Source organism: Mustela putorius, unplaced genomic scaffold, assembly GCF_011764305.1.
Source record: "Mustela putorius furo isolate JIRA1106 unplaced genomic scaffold, ASM1176430v1.1 tig00003976_pilon_pilon_pilon, whole genome shotgun sequence".
Classification (NCBI taxonomy): domain Eukaryota; kingdom Metazoa; phylum Chordata; class Mammalia; order Carnivora; family Mustelidae; genus Mustela; species Mustela putorius.
Genome location: NW_025422118.1, coordinates 4,387,914 through 4,408,149, shown reverse-complemented (window position 1 = coordinate 4,408,149; position 20,236 = coordinate 4,387,914). Strand labels below are relative to the sequence as shown.

At 45.6% G+C, this 20,236-nt stretch overlaps 1 protein-coding gene across 3 annotated transcripts in view; it reads left to right on the top strand.

The window, feature by feature from the left end:
- The window catches only part of PLEKHA2 (pleckstrin homology domain containing A2), a 74,186-nt gene that overhangs the window by 49,701 nt on the left and 4,249 nt on the right, over positions 1–20,236 (top strand). For all 3 annotated transcript variants that reach the window (XM_045070985.1, XM_004758207.3, XM_013059264.2), the window contains exons 6-11: positions 5,142–5,282; positions 5,827–5,973; positions 6,314–6,382; positions 6,802–6,872; positions 10,853–10,916; positions 19,900–19,977. In XM_045070985.1, the coding sequence (XP_044926920.1) occupies positions 5,142–5,282; positions 5,827–5,973; positions 6,314–6,382; positions 6,802–6,872; positions 10,853–10,916; positions 19,900–19,977 (570 nt within the window). The remainder of the gene's footprint in view (positions 1–5,141; positions 5,283–5,826; positions 5,974–6,313; positions 6,383–6,801; positions 6,873–10,852; positions 10,917–19,899; positions 19,978–20,236) is intronic.

Here is a 20,236-nt window from a genome sequence, read left to right as displayed (position 1 = left end):
CCAACTCTTGTGATGCCAGACCCAAGCAGAGAACAAGTGAGTTATTGAGGTGGTCTTGTTATTTTGACAAGCCTCGGGAAACCCAGGAAAAGAGGGAGAACTGAAGGGAAGGTGGGATGTTACAGCTAACTCACATGCCTCTGCTTGTGCACACGGCTCTGCAGTGCTGAGCTTAGTACAGAATTTCTTTTTCCATGGTGGGGCTTTCATCCTTCTGTGTCTAATGCAGTTTTGGAGTTTCTTTCAAAGTCTGATACTTTATTCTCTTTCAGCCTTGCCTCTTAGCTTTCCTCTTCTGTCCATGTCTGGTTCACTGGGCTACCCAGCCTGTGAGGTTGTGAGGGCCTTTTAGCCCTCATAGGGTTGCTCTAAGCAGTGAGTACCTCCTGCTGTTTTTCTGGCCCCATGGAATGGAAGTTATAAGCCACAGGAGTGGGAAGCAATGTGGTAGTGCCCAGAGGCTGGGAGATCCCAGATGTCAGAGCCTGCTGTAGGGTCTCCATTTTCTCCACGATCCCCCTTCCTTTCCTTGGCTTGGTTCATACTTCTCTTCACTCCAGGTCCCATGGGTTAGAAGGAAGAGGAGGGGCACTCTATCTCCTCATCTGTTTGTGCCCTGGAAGGGTTTACTCCTTTCTCCACTGCCATATTGTCCTGTGTCTTGGGTCCTTCCTCAGGGAGGCCGGAAAGAGGGAGGATGTGGGGCTGGACACCACATCGATGGCATGCACACTCACTTTAGGGCACTGTATACATACGTGAAGTATCAGGCACTTTGGGGGATACAGAGATGAAAGAAAGAACAGATAATGTATTGAGCCAAGCTTTCATATGTGCTGTAATTTTTACCCCTCTGATGTCACTCCTGTGAGATAAGTGGTTTCACTGCCATTTTTTTTTTTAGATGAGAATCATGGAAGTCAGGGCTGCCCAAAGTCTAGGGGGGAATAAATGGTAGAGCTGGCATTCAAACCCAGGACCCTATGACTTTCAAGACCTAGAAGAGTTTATGAAAATATTTGAAAAATATTTGAAAATATTTGAAAAGAGCAGCCATTGTAATGTGTGTTGGATCACACACTGCTTTTACATGCTTGGCTTCATTGTAGCTTCATAAAAAATCCTTAGGTAGGAAAGGCAAGTGTTATTAAACCCATTTATAAACAGGGTAGTGGAAATGCCTAGTGATTAAAGTGACTTGTCCAAGGTCAAGGAGCCAGGATGGATCCAATTTTTCTGCCCACAGATCACTGTCCATTTTGTGCTAAGGCCTCTGGGTCCTTGTCATTGAAGAAATGATTGACATGTGGTATTTAAGGAATTGGATTTTCTCAGAGTATTAGTATTCCTGTATGAGTTTTATGGGACAACCAGAGCAAATGGGTGGCCTCTCTCTCTAGGGGAGAATCCTTCCTTGCGTCTTCCAGCTTCTGGTGGCTCTGGGCGGTCCATGGTGTGCCCTGGGTTGTAGCTGCATTACTGTCATCTCTGCCGTCATCATGGTATGGCCTGTGTCCCTGTGTCCTCTCTTCTTCTGATAAGGACATCAATCACTGGGCTTCGGGCGCACCCTAAACCAGTATGATCTGATCTTAATTTAACAACACCTGCAAAGACCCTATTTCTAAATAAGGTCACATTCTGAGTTTATGGGTGGATAGTTTTAGTGGGACATTATTCCACTAACTACATTTCCCCAAACAGTTGAAATGTTTTGAAAATGAATAGCAGTAAAAGTAAACCACAGTCCCTTGCCTTCATTGGATTATTCCTCATCGCAGTCTAGCTATGCCTGGTGGGAAATAAGATGAGTCCCTGTAATTAATTTTCTTTCTTTCTTTCTTTCTTTTTAAGATTTTTTGAAAAGTAATCTCTACACCCAACATGGGGCTTGAACTTACAACCCCGTAATCAAGAGTCACTTGCTCTGCCAGCTGAACCAGTCAGGCACCCCGTGTCCCTGTAATTTTCATTTCACATTGCAAATGAGATCCATAAGGCTCTCCCCCATCAGAGAATACCGCACGAGTGAATGGAAGAGGGTATACCTTGAATTTAGGCCTCTGGGGATATGGCCAAACCAAAAGAAAGACCTTGTTTTCAGGTTCTGGGGCATAGTTATTGTTGAGTTTGTCTTCCCCAGACTGATTCAGTCTCTAGAAGCGTTGGAAAGGCTCTGGGCAGACAGAACCAGCCCATGATACAGGAGCTAAAGAGAGTCTGAGAGGCCACACAACAGCTAAGCTAACATGATTCCTTTTCTGACCACTGGGACCTCTAAATGGCTACTTTCCTCCTTCTTCTTTGCTGGAATTCATTTAGGTCCTTTGGGGGGAGTTTCTGTTGTTCCATGATGATGATATGACGAAACATCCCAGCAATTATCAACATCCTCAAAGAGGTCGCATCACACAATAGCTAAGCTCAGGGAAAGAAATGGTGGTAGCATAGGTGGGTAGTGGGACATTTAGCAACGGAGAGTCCAGCAGTCCTAGCAGCAACTTACTTCTTTTTAATGAGCTTTCATTTATGTCATCTATATAATGGAGGAGATAATGCCTCCTTCATAAGATTGCTTGAGATAGAGATCTCAAGAGTGTGGTACCTTGCCTGGTGCTGAATGGGGCCCATAGCAGTGGGAACTGCTGTGCGGACAGCCCGAAGGGAAAGAGAAGGTGGATTTCTGGCTGCATCTGGGAGCAGGTGGGCCGAGATCACTATTGTCTATGTAAACGGAACACACAGGCCAGGAGGAAGGGTCTCATCTTCTTTCTGGGGCTCCAGTGTCCTTCTGGAGCTCTTCCTCCTTTGAGCAGACATGGAATGGAGTGGTCCTTGGTCTCGTCCTTGATGGAATTCTCCAAGTGCCCAGAACCATGAGCTCTTGAGAGGTCTAGATTCTTAGATCCTTCTGATTCTCGAGGCTGTAGAAGGAGGGAAGGTGTGAGTATTACTCAGGGATCCTGCCAACCCACACAGGTGCTGAGTCTGGGTGAAGGACAGGCTTCGTGAGGCTGTGGGCATCACCCCAGCGGGCACTTAGGGGCCTGGGCTCCGTGCAGTTATTAACCATGGCTTTGGGCCATTGACTTGCATGGCCTGGGCCTCTTCCTATTTACTTGACACAATGGACAGATTTCATCGGAATTGCCAGAGTAAAGAAGAGAGGTGAGCAAGGCGGAAGGACAGCAACATAAACGGGGATAAAGAGCTCCGGACTCCCGGCCGCGGTGGTGGGAGCGGGGTGGGGACGGGGCACACTGGAGGATGCGCTCCCTCTAAACACAGAAATGATGCTTGGCTAGAAGTCTGGATTTTTAGGTGAGCTACCCCAGCTTTATTTTTTATTTTTATTATTTTTTTAAAGATTTATTTATTTATTTATTTGACAGACAGAGATCACAGGTAGGCAGAGAGGCAGGCAGAGAGGGAGAGGAGGAAGCAGGCTCCCCGCTGAGCAGAGAGCCCGATGCGGGACTCGATCCCAGGACCCTGAGATCATGACCTGAGCCGAAGGCAGCAGCCTAACCCACTGAGCCACCCAGGCACCCCTACCCCAAGGTTTAAATGTAGATTGAGAAACATACTGCATCAGACCAATAAAACACAGTGTGGGGTGTGGTGCATAAACAATGAATCTTGGAACACTGAAAAAAAAATTAAATAACAAAACAAAACAAAACACAGTTTGGCCAGAATCTGCCTTCATGCCACCATTTGCAGTCTGTGGCCTGTGGCGTCAAAGGAGCCATAAAAATTCTGTGATTCTCTGACTGTCCGTGGTGCCCTAATTCTGCCAAGGAGAGGAACGAAGATAACTCTTCACAAAGGGCTGTGTTTGTAAATGTTAATACCATTTGTGAAATGTTAAATTAAGATGTTTTATAATACTTTCCACCCTTGAACCACATGGGTTTGAATGGCATGGATTTACTTACATGAAGATTTTTTACATGACTGGAAGTGTATTTCTCTTCCTTATGATTTTCTTTTCTTTTCATTTCTTTTTAAAGATTTTATTTATTTATTTGAAAGAGATCACAAGTAGGTAGAGAGGCAGGCAGAGAGAGGAGGAAGTAGGCTCCCCGCCAAGCAGAGAGCCCAATGTGGGGCTCCATCCCAGGACCCTGAGATCATGACCTGAGCCACTCAGGCACCCCTTCCTTATGATTTTCTTAATAAAATTTTCTTTTCTCTATCTTACTTTATCATAAGAATACAGCATATGACACATAGAACTTACAAAATATGTGTTAATTTACGATGTATGTTATTGGTAAGACTTCTGGTCAATAGTAGACTATTAGTAGTTAAATTCAGGGGGAGTTGAAAGTTATACACGGAGTTCTGGCTGTGCAGGGGTCAGTACCCTTACCCCCTGCATTGTTCAGGAGTCAACTGTATTTTTATATTTTTATATTTCTGAAGTTTTTAAGTATATGTACTTTGTCATTTGGTAAGCACGGTGACTCTATGACATCCATATTATACCCTTTTCATTTTCTACACGGGAACTTTTGGCCTTGAGAGAAGTTCAGTGATTTGCTGAAGGTCACTGAGTGAGTTAGTGACGGGTGAGGAGTCAGTACCTTGGGCTCTGAAGTTCATGCTCCCTGAATTCTGTACCAGAGCCCACATGTATTTATTACCTGTTCCCGCCCTACTATGTGCTCTCCTCCTTACGTCCCTGGTTCCTGTTCCTCTGCAGGTTACTGTTCTAGCACCTTCCTCCCCTGGAGACTACCGCTAACCACTCCATTTCAAATAGTTCCCTCTGTCTGTCTCAGCTCCTGTTTCTTTTCTTTATGGCACTGCTTGCAGTTTGTAATTATTCTCTGTGTGTGTTTGGCTCTCCCTTTTTTGTCAGTCTCTGCTATTAGAATGTCCGTGCCACGAGGGCAGGACGTATCTGTTTGCTGTTTTATCTTTGGTCTGCCGTCAGGGAAGGGCTGGCTCATAGTGGGTGTTCAGGCCCGATGGGTGTGCGTATGTGTGTATCCAGGCGTCCGCTGGCAGAGTTCCTCGTATTCAGGTATGGGTCGATGGAAGGGCTGGGGAAGAGAGGAGGTCCTACTAGCATTTGTCCCTTTCCCCATGTCTCCCCCCCCCACCCATTTTCCCTAAGCTTTCTTTCTTTCCAGGTACCCAAAGTTGGGAGCCTGCCCCTGACTACGGAAGTTATAAAAAGCCTGCCAGCTCCTCCAGCCCTAGAGAAGAAGCCGCAGGTGGCCTACAAGACAGAGATCATCGGAGGGGTGGTGGTACACACGCCCATCAACCAGGTGCTGGGGCCTGGGGCTGCCGGGCGCCGGTGGGGGTATGGGAGCATCCACAGTGGACGAGTGACGTGCACAGAGGAGGCCAGCACAGAGGATAGGTGGTTGGGGGTGGGGAGCCAGTGCCAATGGGGTAGTCAGGAAAATCCAGGACAGGGGTGGGTATGAAGAATAGCAGTGCAGAAATCAGGGCCACTGTATCTTGAGGCTGTGTGGTCCTGTGACGGGCACTTGTAAATCACATGGGAAATGGAGCTGGGGAAGACAGGTGAGCCTGGAAACAAGCCCACTGTCCCTCTTCCCGTTAGGGTGTTTCTTCCCTCTTCTGGCTTGTATTCTCTGTCCTTACCTTTCTCCTGGTTCTGCCCAGCTTCCCCGAGCCTTGTCCTGTGACATTTCCCGGTACAGTGTCTGACAGGAGTCCGTGAATGTTTACTTTCTTGTCTATTTCTTCTTTAGTTGCTATTGTGGGGAAAGAAAGAGGCAGGAGAGGATTCGCCAGAGAGGGCTGGCTGAGGCACGAGCTAATCCTTCCGCTGTTTCCTTGTAGAACGGTGGGGATGGGCAGGAGGGGAGCGAGCCTGGGTCCCACGCCATCCTTCGGAGGTCTCAGAGTTACATCCCCACGACAGGCAGCCGTGTTCCCTCTGGGCCCCCCCTCATTAAGAGCGGCTACTGTGTGAAGCAAGGGAATGTGGTGAGTGTTGGCGCGGGGGCTCTAGTGGGTCCTGGTGGCTCCTGGGGGCAGTGGCTGTGGGTGTAGCCCAGGGGAGAGCTGGCTGGCAGGAGGAACCGCCTTCCTCGGCACTAGCTGCCCCCTCAATGCCCTCCCGAACTGGTGTGAGGTGTGGGACTAAGCATTCACCCTGCAGGTTGGGGGCATCGTGTCTGATAGGACAAGTCTTTGTGGCTCCCCACCCTGCAGTCTGAATGTGGGCGCCCAGCTTCCTTCCGGCTGGGTACCCTGAAATATAGAACTAGAACATTCTCCAGAATGCTGGGGCCTCTTCTTAATGTCCTGCTTTTTTTTATTTCAGCGGAAGAGCTGGAAACGTCGCTTCTTTGTGCTCGATGACTTTACTATCTCCTACTTCAAGTGTGAGCAGGTTTGTAATCGCTCTGGGGCCCTTCTGACAGGTCATGGAAGCAAGAGGCTTGTGAATAACACCCAGATGTGCGTGCATGAGTAGAGATGTGGACACACACACACACACACACACAGACAGGTTTAAGAGGTGCCTCCGTGTGCCCTCCATCTACCCTGTGTGCACCTCTTTACATCGATACAGCAACATGGCCCAACTTCTTCCCTCCTGCTCTGCAGCAAGCTACTCTGTGGTCAGAGCCACATAGCATCTTCTTAGAATTTTTTCCTCACTAGACAGTTATTTTTAGACCATGCCTTGTTCGTAGCCTGGTATCAGCCAACCATCTCTGACCAGAGAGGTACATTGGTCAGCTGGTCTGGGTTGTGGCATTACGTGGGTAGCCTCATTTATCTTTCTTTACCTGTGTTTTCTACCAGGACCGAGAACCACTGCGCACTATATTTCTCAAGGACGTTCTCAAGACCCATGAGTGTCTGGTCAAATCTGGGTAATCATCTGTGCTGATTCTCTTCTGATCAAAATCCCCCATTTGCCTGCTTAAATCTCCATTTACCACCTTTCTGAGGCTCTGTTCAAGAACCTTCTTGCTTGCACATGATGGGGGCTGACATCTCACCACTTCCAAACCGATGCAGCTAAGAGACCACACTGGGCTAGCTCGTCTTTTCCCACTACCTTACTCTGGCCCCCGAGGAGAGGGGCAGAGCCTATATAATAATTCTCTGGTGGAGAAAAAGAAAGAACATAGGAACAAAGAAGAGAGTGGTGTTGGGATGCTTCTCGAGTGTTAGAATTAGATGCTTATCGCCCAAAAGGCCAAGGGCTCCGAGTGGGGACTATGCCCTCAGGTTTCTCACGTACGAGCACTTCTGGTCAGAACCCTGCTTTGCCTGTGCCTCTTCCCTGACCTTCTTATGCCTTCTCCTCCTGTGGACAAAGTTTCTCATGTCCCTTTAACACAAGGGTGATTCACAACAACTCTGTGTGACTCCCTTTGAACATTTGCGCTTCCAGTAGGAAATGATTTACCGTCCACGTACCATAGTGCATGGGATGTGTTTGGGATCTGGGGCTCGGACTCAAGGGCCTTCCCATAAGCAGTACAGATACAGATGCCCTTAGAACTAAGGTTTAGAAACCCAAGGATATCTGGGCATCTAGAAATCCTCCTTCGGTCCCTTAATCTGCAGCCTTTTTTTTTTTCTTTTTTTAAATATTTTATTTATTTATTTGTCAGAGAGAGAGAGAGTGCACAAGCAGGGGGAGCAGCAGGCAGAGGGAGAAGCAGTCTCCCCGCTGAGCAAGGATCCTGAAGCGGGACTTGATCCCGGGACCCTCGGATCATGAACTGAGCTGAAGGCAGATGCTTAAGTGGCTGAGCCCCCCAGGCATCCCAATCTGCAGTCTTGGGAGACAGTTTGTGTCTTTCTATCCCGTGGATGGTGTGATGCAAAGCCAGCGTCATCAGGGAGGTGCCTGGCAGCAGGCAGAATGTTCTCGTGGGGATACAGGGACGGTCGTGCATGCTGACGAATGCCACATGACCCAAGGAAGCAGAGGCTGAATTGGGACTGTACTGGCTCTTGCAGATGACGGTTGGAGAGTAGAGATTAGGAAAGTTCCCAGTGGCAAGTTGTCATCTGTGCCAGTGTCTATAGGTGGAAGTTCAGAAGTGTGGTTCCAGAGCTTGCTTGGGGGGCGGAGGAGAGATTGGCCATGACTCATCCCCAGAGATGGTTCCTGCCTCCCCTGACTCCAGAGGGCCCGTGTGGATAGGTAGCTGTACGACTATCTGGGTATGGTGGGCAGCTTAGCGAGCCCAGAACATGTTCAGTCACAAGCACGCTCTGCACTTGCCAGAGTCCCCTGCTGCCGGAGTCAGACCGAATTCTTAGTGAAGGAATTAAGGGAGCCGAGAAGGAAGTCTGCAAGGCAGTGCGGGTACCAGGCCTCTGAGACTGTGCGGCCTCTCCAGACTCAGTCAGGAAGCTTTAGGGCAACTGTGTAGTCAACCAACATTTGTTAAATTGAGTTAAACTGAGCTGAGCGGAACTGAATTAGAAGGCAACACCTAGCCTCGGAAGTAGATGTGACAAGGGCAGGGATTTCCTCCTCAGTAGTCGATGACATGAGTGTGCTGTATGCATGTGAATAATTTAAAAAGCTAACACATTTTAGCCAGAAGAAGAGCCATCTCTACTCAGAAAGTAATGACGGCCAGTGAAATGTGCCTCAAGAGGCCACCATCTGCTATAATTGGTAGCAGATGCCTGATATACTTTATACATTGATCTCTGGGGTGACCAGCCTGATGAGGGAGGTCTCATCTCCATTTTACAGTTGGGGTACAGAGGCTCCCAAAGATTTTAAAATATTCCTAAAATACTTTTCTCTACGAGGAGGTGAGAGATTTGGCCCCATGTCCTCTTGACCCCCGTCTTGCTGTTCCTTCCCACATGGGTCTTTCGTCTCAGGCTCCCCCTCTGCCCAGTGCCCATGTCATGGGCCCAGTGCCTGCCACGGCCTTCCAAGTCTTCATTTCCGGAGCCAGCTCTGCCTGTGACCAGACCTTTTTTGGAATTATTCTCACTGTTGGCGTCCAACACACAATCTAACATGTAATTGTATAGTTTTGCTTTTTTTGGTTCTTTTATTGGGAAGGAATTAGACCTTTCACTCCTTATATATTGCCCACAGCACGAGGATACACACAGCAGACACTTAACGCTGCAAATGATTTTGGCTGATTTCAAGTTTGTCACTGAGCACCAGCTACTTCTCACCTTCTTCCTTGCAGAAGTCAGGATTGATTCTTCTCCCCAAATTTGAAGCCAGTTTGAAGCATCTTACAGTAGTCTAATCTGTCCTTCCATTACTCATTGGCTCCCTGTCTCAGCCCAGTACAGGGTGGCACAGAGGGGGAATTTCTTTCTTTTTTTAAAAGATTTTATTTATTTGAGGGAGAGAGCGCGTGCTTGCACGTGCGCATGAGCAAGGGGAGGGGCAGAGGGAGAGAGAGACAAACAGACTCCCTAGTGAGTGGGGACCCTGACACGGGGCTCAATCCCAGGATCCCAGGATCCCAGGATCATGACCTGAGCGGAAGTCAGATCCTTGACCAGCTGAGCCACCCAGCCCCCCCACAGGGCAGGAATTTCATGAAGCTGATAAAGTGGCTGCTTGTGGGGAGGAAGGTTTTAGAAACGAGTTGGTTCCCTTAGGAGAAGCAAGCGGTAGTGGAATAATTAAAAGCATAGACTCTGGAGTCAGACCTGGGTTCAGATCCTTGCTCTGCTGTTTGCTAACTTTGGCACCAAGTCACATAACTTCTCTGAGCCTAGGTTTCCTCATCCACAAGGTAGGGAAAATCTTAAGTTCTTTATTGGACCTTTGTCGGGATTGGATGAAATAACACACAGGAAAGCACTCGAAGGATAGATTGGTGGTTTCGGGGGTAGGGGATGGGCAAAATGGGTGAAGAGGGTTCAAAAGGTACAAACTCCCATTTATAAAATAGGTAAGTCCTAGGGATGTAATGAACAGTATAACTAATAATTAATAATACTGTATTGTGCACTTGAAAGTTGCTGAGAGAGTAGACCTTAAAACTTCTCATCACAAGATAAAAAGAACTTGTAACTATGTGTGGTGATGGATGTCAGCTAGCCCTCTTGTGATCAGTTCACAATGTATACAAATATTGGATCATTATGTTACATACCTGAAACTAACAAAATCTTACACATCAAATATCTCCCTATATTTTGATGTAAATAGTATCTTACATAGTGATAAATATATAATCAATGAGTTACATTTACATATTTGTAAGACCAATACAATGTTCATCTGCTTGACCCTGAAAAAAAACACTTAAAACCACTTTGCATAAAAGAACCGTACGTCTTAGCCACTAAATAAAACTCCACTGGGGTGCCTGGTAGCTTTGTCGGTTAGGTGTCCGAGTCTTGGTTTTGGCCGGGGTCAGGATCTCAGGGTTGTGAGATCAAGCCCTATGTGGAGCCCCACATGGAGCCCTGAGTAGGGCTCCCAGCTCGTGGTACAGTTTGCTTGACATTCTCTCTCACTCTCTTCCTCCTCTGTGTGTTCTCTCTCCCTCTCAAATAAATAAGTAAATCCTTAAAAAATTATTGAAAAAATAACCCTCTCCCCACAACTGTAGGTGTTACGGGGTGTGGTGGATATTAGGCAGACTGTTTTAGAGGGAAAGGAGTTTATCTTGTTAGAACTGGTGGTGGGGTGTATGTGTGGGGTTTCCATGGGGATGATGAAGCCTGAGAGCCCGTAGGAAGTGAAGCTAGAGGAGACCCCCTTGTGTTTTTTGAGGCAGAGACTGGAGGAGGAATGACCTGGGAGCCCCCCTTTATACAGAGCCTTGACTTAGGATGAATCATGTCCTCGATGTGTGTGCGGGCATGCGTGGTAACTTTCTTTCTCTTTGTCTAGTGATCTCTTAATGAGGGACAACCTGTTTGAAATCATAACAAGCTCCAGGACCTTCTACATACAGGTAAAAAGCTTACTTTGAGAAGACTTTGGTGTTCTGACTTTGTGAATGTTGTGATGATAGGTCTCGCCCTTTCCTCTGCTTTCTCTTTTATTTTGTTTGAAGTTTCTAGGTGATAAATTTAGCCCCCGATGGTCAGTCTGAGTCCCATTTTATTCTAAACAGGATGTTTGCCAGAAGCTTCCCAACCATAAAATAGTAAGAGCAGGTTGAGCCTCCGAACTGGGGAATGCGAGTTCGTACCAGCTGCTCTCAGCTGCTGGGCGCCAACTAAGCAGAGAAAAGAAGAACTAGCCAGTGGTTTCGCTTCTCTTTTGGACGGTATTTATAAGCCCCGCCTGTGTAGACAGCTCTGTGTGCGGAAGGACAAAAGCACAGAGGGCCCTGTGCAAGCACCAGGTGCAAAGCCCAGCTGCACAGAGAAAGTCATTGTTGGGCTCTGACAGTTCAGCTCTCCAGAGTTTCTCCCTCCTCCCACGGCTTTGGAGCTCTCCCAGCTCTTCTCAAATCATAGGAGCGAGAAACACAGATCCCCGAGCAGGGCCTAGACTCTCCACGCCAAGTTCATCTACGAGCCTGCTTAGCAATCCTCGAACATGCCTTGATCCACACAGCGTCGTCATAATATCTCATTTCGTGTACAGACTGCTGTGAAGGGCTTTGGTTTAGATGTGGGGCTCCCCAGCTGAGGCTTTTCAGGGTTCCCAGTGCTCTTTCTTTGTTCCAAGTGTCAATCCCCGCTAAGTACCATCCCTTCCACGGGGCCCCCTTTCTTGGGCAGCCGCTCCATAATCCTGACCCCTCTGAGCTGGTCCTGCTCCCCCACCCACCGGCTGAGCAGACATGCTGTTAGCCTTAACTAGCCGTGGACTCCACTGGGGAAGAGAGAGCGTAAGGGGGCTGTGGATAGCATTGCTGGGGTTGTTAGCGCTGGTTCCATTGTCATTTGGGGTCGACGTTTAGGCTGTAGGTTCTGAAGCGTTTCCAGTTCTTGGATTTAACAGGGATACTCAGAGTATCCTTAGAATGCCAGGCATTTTAACCCCACCCTGGGGACACTGTTAAACAGAACAGATCCTGAACCAGAGGGAGAGAGATCGTCAAGCAGACAGGCGATTAAAACAGTGTGATGGGGTGGGGGAGGGAATGTTGGGTGGATGAATGCTGAGGGATCTTTAGGGCAGCAAAACTATTCTGTATGATACTTTAATGGTGGATGCCTGAAAGAGGACTTTATAGCACAAGTAAGAGTAAAGAGTAGAATACTTTAATATATGTGAATTTAAAAAATCACTTCAGAGGTCACATAATTCCAGCACGGCATGCTGATGATGACAAAAGAAACCTAAATGCATTCTGAGTATGGAACAACCTCACCAAAGGGGCTGAGGGAATAAAAAACAAAAAAGCAAAAACCAAAAAAACCAGCATGGTTAGTGCTACCATTACAGTGAGCAGTGGTTGTCATGGGAACTCATAAGAAGGGCGCTTTCTCTGTCTCAGGAGTCAGGGGAGGTTTCTTGAAGGAAGACACATTTAAACCAAATCAGTTGGGGGAAGACTGGCCCAGGCAGAGGGGAGAGCATGTGTGAAAGAGCCTGGAGATAAAAGGAACACAGGGCGCATGGAAGGCTGGCGTGCCCGTACAGAGGGCTCTTGCCTTACAGGCCCTGTTAAAGAGCTTGTACTTTGTTCTGAAAGTTAGGGCGCTTGAGATAGAACCAGGAGAGGGGCCCAGTCAGCTCTGCCTTTTAAAAATACCACCTGGGCAAATGATCTGACTTTCAAGCTTGTTTTCCTCATCTCTGGAGTGGAGGTGCTATCCCTCAACCCGTCCGCGTTACTGGCATGCTAGTTGTGAGTTTCCAGGCTCAGTGCGGTATAGACACAGGTGACAGGAGGTAGGGCGAGCCATCGCTGTCATTGTAATTTGGGTCAGGGATGAAGGAAGTTTGAACGAGCATGTGGAAAAAAGTGGACTGTTTAAAAGCTATTGAAGGATGTTTTCTGAGACTTGGTCGTGGGTTGGACGTGGGAGAAGGGGAACCAGGGGAGTTCAGGACACTGGGCGGTGTTTGGCTTGGGCTTTGGGATGCCCAATGGCAGTTGTCATTCAGACCAGAGTGTGGGAGGAGGGGCTGAGGAGTCCCTCAGTCTTTGTGTTGGGGGTGATGAGTTGACGGTGTCTGTGGGACATTTGAGTTGACATGTTATGAAGGTCCTCAGACGGTGCCTGACACATGGGTCGTACGAAATCAGTACTTGTCAGGGGAAAGATGATGCTGGGAATGAGCCCTGGATGAGAGAGAATGATTTGGGAAACATGAACTCCAACCAAAAACAATGTTCAAAACACTTTCGAACAAAGTGTGTGCACATTTACCAGAAGCTTCCCATCCCTTCTACCCTCCTTCGCCTTCTCCTACATTTCTGGGACAAAAGAACACTAGCATCACCTGGAAGTAGACAAATGAGCGAATGGACAAGCCTGTTTATAGCCCATAACTCAAAAGAGAACAGAAAATTGAGAAGAATATACAGTAAAAATCATTAAGAATATGTATAATTTATTGTCAGATAGCCAATAAAAACTCACTTATGTTGACACAAGTAATATTCTATGAAAGACAGGTATATTTCTAAAACAAAAAGCAACTAGAGTAACATTTTTTTTCTTACATTTTTGCAAATCTCTTTAATGTCTGGCTTAATAGAGGACAGCAGGATTATCATATCTGCTCCTGCATTCTATCTGTGGCCATATGTTGTTTTGGTTGAAGAGCATGAAGAAAATCTGGCCTCGCACAGATATGTATTTGGAAAAAAGGAATATTTTAATAGCTTTTTCAGATGATTGTGGATATTTTTTCCAATTCTATATCAAAACTTGACAAATGGTATTTTCTTAATGTTTAGGTGCAATGTGGATTGGGAGCCAATCTCAATATCGATAAACTTTCATACTCTTATACAAAACTCCACTGGTCAATTTTATACTTTGAATGGATCCTTTTTACCAATGCATGATTTTGTAACTGTGCCCCAGTCATTGGGAAAATAGTGGTCCCACTGAGGTATGCAGATCTTCCAAATGTTGACATATTTTATGATATAATATCAAAAAATTACATTTGTTAACATCACCACAAGGCTCATCATCAACAAAGTCGTTAAGTACAGAAAGCTGTCAAGCTTATGGAGGACGATACCAGATTTTGGAATTCTAATTTTGTTTGAAAGCTCAAAATTCATCATTTGCAAAAAAAAAAAAAAAATTCATGATTTTGCTTGACTAAACAGATTCCTTTCATTCATTTTTGAGATAGAGTCCACCATATGCCTAAGTCTGAGTAAGTTTGACTGATTGTTTGTCAGTCATTTGTTCCAAGTAAAAATTGTTTTTCATGCAAAAGGTAAAAGCATATGACTGCTCCTACAGTTTGGTGCCAGCAGCTTTCGCCACCATGCCTCATTGGCATTCTGACCTGCTTCGTAGTGTATGTTGGGTAGATCTGCCGGAAAGAACCACGTATGCTTGGTGTCTGGGGAAGCTAGACCAGAGGGCAGGGCAGCTGAGGCAGAGCAAACAGATTCCTGGGCAGGGCGCAGAGGCTTGGGTGACAGAATGGGGCCAGCTTCCAATTGCTGACGTGTTGGTCATTTACCGTCTGTCACATATGCCTTCTATGTCACACTTACATACAATTTGAACCCTGGGATGCTACCATTTGTTGTACACTCAGTTGTGACAGTCACCGTGCTAAGGAGTTTACAGGGCAACATATCACGTAATTTCTCAGCAATCTCTGAGGCCATCTCCATTTTACAGATGAGGAGATGGAGTGTCTGAAGGTAAATTGTTCGAGATAATAAATCTGGTGAACTGTGGAACTGATTAGGAAGGACCTACTCATTTGCGTTGTTTAAAAGGAGCTTGGTACGAAATATGAAGATGGAGACAAACCATAAGACTCTTAATTATAGGAAACAGACTGAGGGTTGTCAGAGGGGAGGTAGTTGAGGGGATGGGGTAACTGGTAGTGGACATTCAGGGGGACACGTGATTCAATGAGTACTGGGTTTTCTATAAGACTGGTGAATCACTGACCTCTACCTCAGAAACCAGTAATACTTTATATGTTAATTAATTGAATTTAAATAGGAAAAAGGTATGTAAAAAATAAAAGCTCAGTGCAGAACCCAAGATGTAGAGGGTGTGGCCATTGATGACCAAGAGAGAACAGCTTGAGGGGACTGGCTGTTAGTCAGGTGGATCACGGTGACCAAGAACCAGAATATGGCAGTAATCAGGTATCTAAGCTTGGGGAAGTCAGCAGACTCATCAGCTCGTAGATGGTTCTCAGTCTTGGAAAAGGGTTCAAGATGAGATGTCATTCCTTGGAATACAAGGCATGCAGGGTTCACCATTTCCCCATTTCCCAGTCATAGAAGGTCGGGGTATTAGATTGGAGGATTTAGTTATTCCAGATGAAAAATGTAGTGAAGCTTGGTTTGGGTAACTTGCCATAAGCCCAGTTGTCAGTATAAGAGTAGTAATGGGGTGTGTGTGTCAGGATTAAGAGTAGTAATAAGAGGGCTCCAAAGTGAATTGTAGAGTGTTCGGCTAGAGCTCTTTGGACACTTACTGTTTTAATTTAGACTATAGGGTGAATGACAACACTTAGAACTATGCAGTGCACAGCCTAGACAATTGGATGTTGCTACACTGTGCCTAAAGACAGAATTGGGTAGGAAGGGGGAGGGATTTTTAGGGAATTTTAGGGAAGGAGGGGTAGTGCAGAGGTGGAGAACAGAATGGAGAAGGAGCATCCTACAAATGTTGGACAGTGGCAGCGGAAGCCACTGCAGTAGGTACTGGAGGCCTGTCACTGACGACCTCTGGAATTCATTGCTTCAAATCATTGCATCTGTTATGGTACTGGGTTCAGAGTAGGTCCTCAGTAAAAAAGCTCATTGGACTACAATAAACCGCAGGCTGCTGTGATTCCTTTTAATACCCTTTTTTCATCTCACCTCAAAAACTGTTCTCAAGGACAGAAACCCTACTTTTTCTTTCCAGCCAAGTGCCAGAAACAAATGCACACACGTCAGCATGCCAGGAAGAGATGAAGGTATGAGGGTGGCACTTCCCTTTTTGTTCTGCTGAATTTTAAGCATCTTTTAGACTTCTTGTAATTCATCATAGGGTGTGTGGACTCAGCACTGTTTTTTGTTTTTTGGGGTTTTTTTTGTTCACCCTTGTGATGTTGTTTTAAGATATTTTTGGATTTTTGATGAAAGCTAAGCCCAAGCTTCCCATTAAAGATAGACATACACATATGCCATATGTTTGTTTTCAGTGAATCCCAGTTCTAAAAGTACAAATAGAGTTTATAATTGTGATCTCAATAAAATGATGGTCTGTTTCTTCTCATTCTTATCACATTATCTGCTTTTCTATTTGAATGATATTTTATTTTATTATTTTTTAAGTAGGCTTCACGCCCAGTGTGGAGTCCAGTGTAGGGCTTGAAGTCACAACCGTGAGACTAAGATCAAGAGGCAGATGGTTAACCAATTGAGCTACCCAGGCACCCCCTGGATAATATTTTAAAATGACATTTGTTAAACATTAAAATAATGCTTACTAATACTTACTGTTACTATCCTCCTGGTTGGGTTAACTCTTATCGGTTATCTGACAGGAAATATCCTTAAGCAGGATTAGAGAACTGGGGAAAAAATATACTTAGCAAACAGTTTCCATCTTTAATTACTAAATCTTTTAAGGCAGAGATTTAATTATTTTGCCCATTGTATTAGGGAAGACTTAAAAATTTAGAATACTTAATTCTTTTTTTTTTTTTAAAGATTTTATTTATTTATTTGGCAGAGAGAGATCATAAGTAGGCAGAGAGAAAGACAGGGCGGGGGTGGGGCAGGGAGCAGGCTCCCTGCTGAGCAGAGAGCCTGATGCAGGACTTGATCCCAGGACCCTGGGATCATGACCTGAGCTGAAGGCAGAGGCTTAACCCACTGAGCCACCCAGGCACCCTAAAATACTTAATTCTAGCTGGGGTGCACCTAATAAAATAATATATTGGTGACAAGTGTCACCTATATTTTTCACCAGAAGTCTCTCTTGCCAGATGTAACAAGAGCCTTAAAAGAATGCATATTCTTTAGTAATTTTCCTAGGAGCTGAAGAATGGTAAAAATGAAAAACAAAACAAAACAAAACAAAACCCAAACCGTTGTGCACAAAGTTATGAATAGCAGCATTACTATATGATAGGGAAGTTGGAAACAATTTAAATGTGTTTTAGAGGGTCTGATTCTTGGTGATTCTTGGGTCTGACTCCCCAGGTGTTAAGTCAGGTGGCACTCAGTTTCTTTTACTCCTTGCTAGATGGAGGCTGGGGTGAAGACTGCTAGGCTCGTGGTGTGGTGGGTCCCTGGAGAGATGTACAAGGGCATTGGTGGGGTCTCAAAGGATAGTCGGACAGTTGGCTTGTGGCTTGTAAGGCAGCATTTGACATGGAGGCTGCTGTGTTGTGCTTGGGTTGTGGGGTGGGGGTTGAAGTAGCTTTATACCCTGGAAGCTATCACTGTGGGGATCGCGTGGTCTGTTTCATGAAAATGCCGGAGCTCCTGTATGGTGTGGGAGACATTTGTCTTTCCCTCAGTTCCCATCTCCATCTCTCCAGGTCTTCTGACATTTCCTCCTACCAGATCAGCTGTCTCCCTAGAAGGAAAACCTTTGAGAAATGCTTTTCTACTAGTGGACAATTTAATTACCTCTATCTAATTCAACTCAAAGTAGCCAAGTAGGTTATCTTATTTCATCTGGACAATTTGATTCTTAGGCAGGAATTACTTGTGGTTTGAGTATGAGGAAACAAAAAAAATCTCAGGGAGAGGCCAGTTATATATATATATATATATATAGTGTTAGAATATGTATTTTTATATATGTACATATGTATATGTTAGAATATGTATATTTTATATATGTATGTATATAGTGTTGGAATTTATTTATATAAATTTATATAATATATATTTATATATTATATAATATACATTTATACATTAATATAACATTCATTAATATTATTTTATATTTATATGCATTATGTATATAGTGTTGTAATTTATTTTTTATATATTAATATGTATATATAATATACATATACATATATATATAGTCGGAATTTATATATAATGTGAGAATTTAAGGCTTCATTTGTGTCCCTCGTATAATAACAACAGCAATAACTAATACTTTCTGTTCAAACTGCTTTACCTAAATGGGTTCATTGCATTTTCCTAGTAGTTCTACTTGTGGAACAGGCTAGCCCTGAGATTAGTAAAATAACTTCTGGAAGAATCTTGGACAGCTCATCCTGTTTATCTTCTTGAACTAGGGATGGATTTGTCTTTTTCTTGGAAAACCAATCACCAGGATGTGACAGAACTGGGAAAAGCCCAGGGGTTGGGGCGGGGAGAGAGAATACAGGTGAAGTTGCAGCTCTAACGTGTGAGAGAAATGTTCAGGTTGTTTTTATACCCACTTAACCCAGTATGCCAACATGTGAAACAGTTTCTTTTCTTTTTAAGATTACATTTATTTATTTATTTATTTGAGAGAGGGAGAGTGGGGGGGCGGGGGTGGGGGTGGGGGGTAGGGGGTGAGGGGTGAGGGTGGGGCAGAGGAACAAGCTGACTCCCCTCTGAGTTGGAAGCCCCATGGGGGGATCGATCCCGGGACTTTGAGATCATGACCTCAGTGGAAGGCAGAGGCTTAACTGAGCCACCCCGGCATCCCTGAAACCATTTCTTTTCTAAGTGTCTTCTGCACACACCTAACTAATGAGGGTATGTTTGGGCGTGACAGAACGGCACTTTGAGGATTTTAAAAAAAACTAGTTATGGTTTTATTCTGACACGGTGCAACAGGAAAGAATCATCTGGGGGATGGGGAAAGTGAGGGGCCTATGTGGAGAATTTTGCCGGCAGGAGGGTGGCATTTACATATACCTTGCTTAGGCACACAGGTGGACACTTGTGATTTGGGGTAAGACTGTTAGGGAATGCCAAGGGGGCGGAGAGAGATTACCATAGGGAAACTTCTGGAGGTCAGGGGTTTGGTCTTGGTCTCATCTCTGTGCCTGGCCCCGATGCCACGTGTAAGACTGAGTAGGGCCACAGCAAGCGTTTGCTAGGCTCCCTTAAACTCAACTACTGTAAAGCTGGAAGGCCCCGAGAATCCCGAGGGCTCCACCTGCTGCTGCTTGGCCATTTCATTTTCCTTCCTCTCTTCACAGTGCTGCTGCTGCCCCCTTCTGGGGTCGGTAGGTATTTCTGGGGGCTTTGCTTTCTAACGGTGCAGCAATGCCCTTCCTGTTGGGTAAGCTTGGTGCTCTGAGTCTACCGACTCTTCAGACCTGGATGGAGTCCAGACAGACCCAGGTCGCTTGTGCTCTGAGCGAAGCCTTGTTCCTGGAGATAATATGTATCTTAGAGGATTTGCAGAGGGTTTGGCTTTAGCAGGACTGGAGTTGAAAAAAGGGATTATTCTCTTTGGATGGCTGTGGTAGAAAGGTGCTTGGACTGGGAGTCAGGAGAACTGGAATCTAGACCAACTGTAAGCCTTGAGCTTACAGTTGAGCTTGGCTTTCTGGGCTTCATTTTTCTTTTCTGTAGAAGCCCGTTGTGTTCCAGACAGGGTGAGGGGCTTCAGCAGGGATGGCCTCTGCCTCGCTGCAGAGCAGCTCTGCTTAAGCTGTTTTATTTATAGGGTGTCAGATACGAGTTTTCAGGAAACAAATGTCCTCACAAGTCACAGCCACTGGACGACATGGTCTCTGGGCTCCTTCCAGCTCTAATGGTGTGATTTCATAAACTGAGAATTGAATCACAGACTTTGCGAGCTAAAATCATAGTGCCAAACATTTCTCCCTAAGTGCTGTGGGTGTTTTTGCAGGCGGACAGTCCTGAAGACATGCACAGTTGGATTAAGGAGATCGGGGCAGCTGTCCAGGCCCTCAAGTGCCACCCCAGAGTAAGTCACTTCCTTTCTGGTACATGGTCACTGTCAACTTAAGAGACGGAGTCTCTCTGAGGGGGCAGGTTTTATTTGGTGAGGCAGCTGAAGCCTTGGGCTGTCATGTTTGTTTTCTCTTTCTACTGATTTTTGTTTTTACACAAAGTTTAATTGTTTGTTTTTTTGGTTGTTGGAAAGAGGTGAGGTAGGACTGAGTAAAGAGACCGAGTCTGTGATGTGTTCTACCCATCTCCCTGCCAGGCAGACCTTGACACAT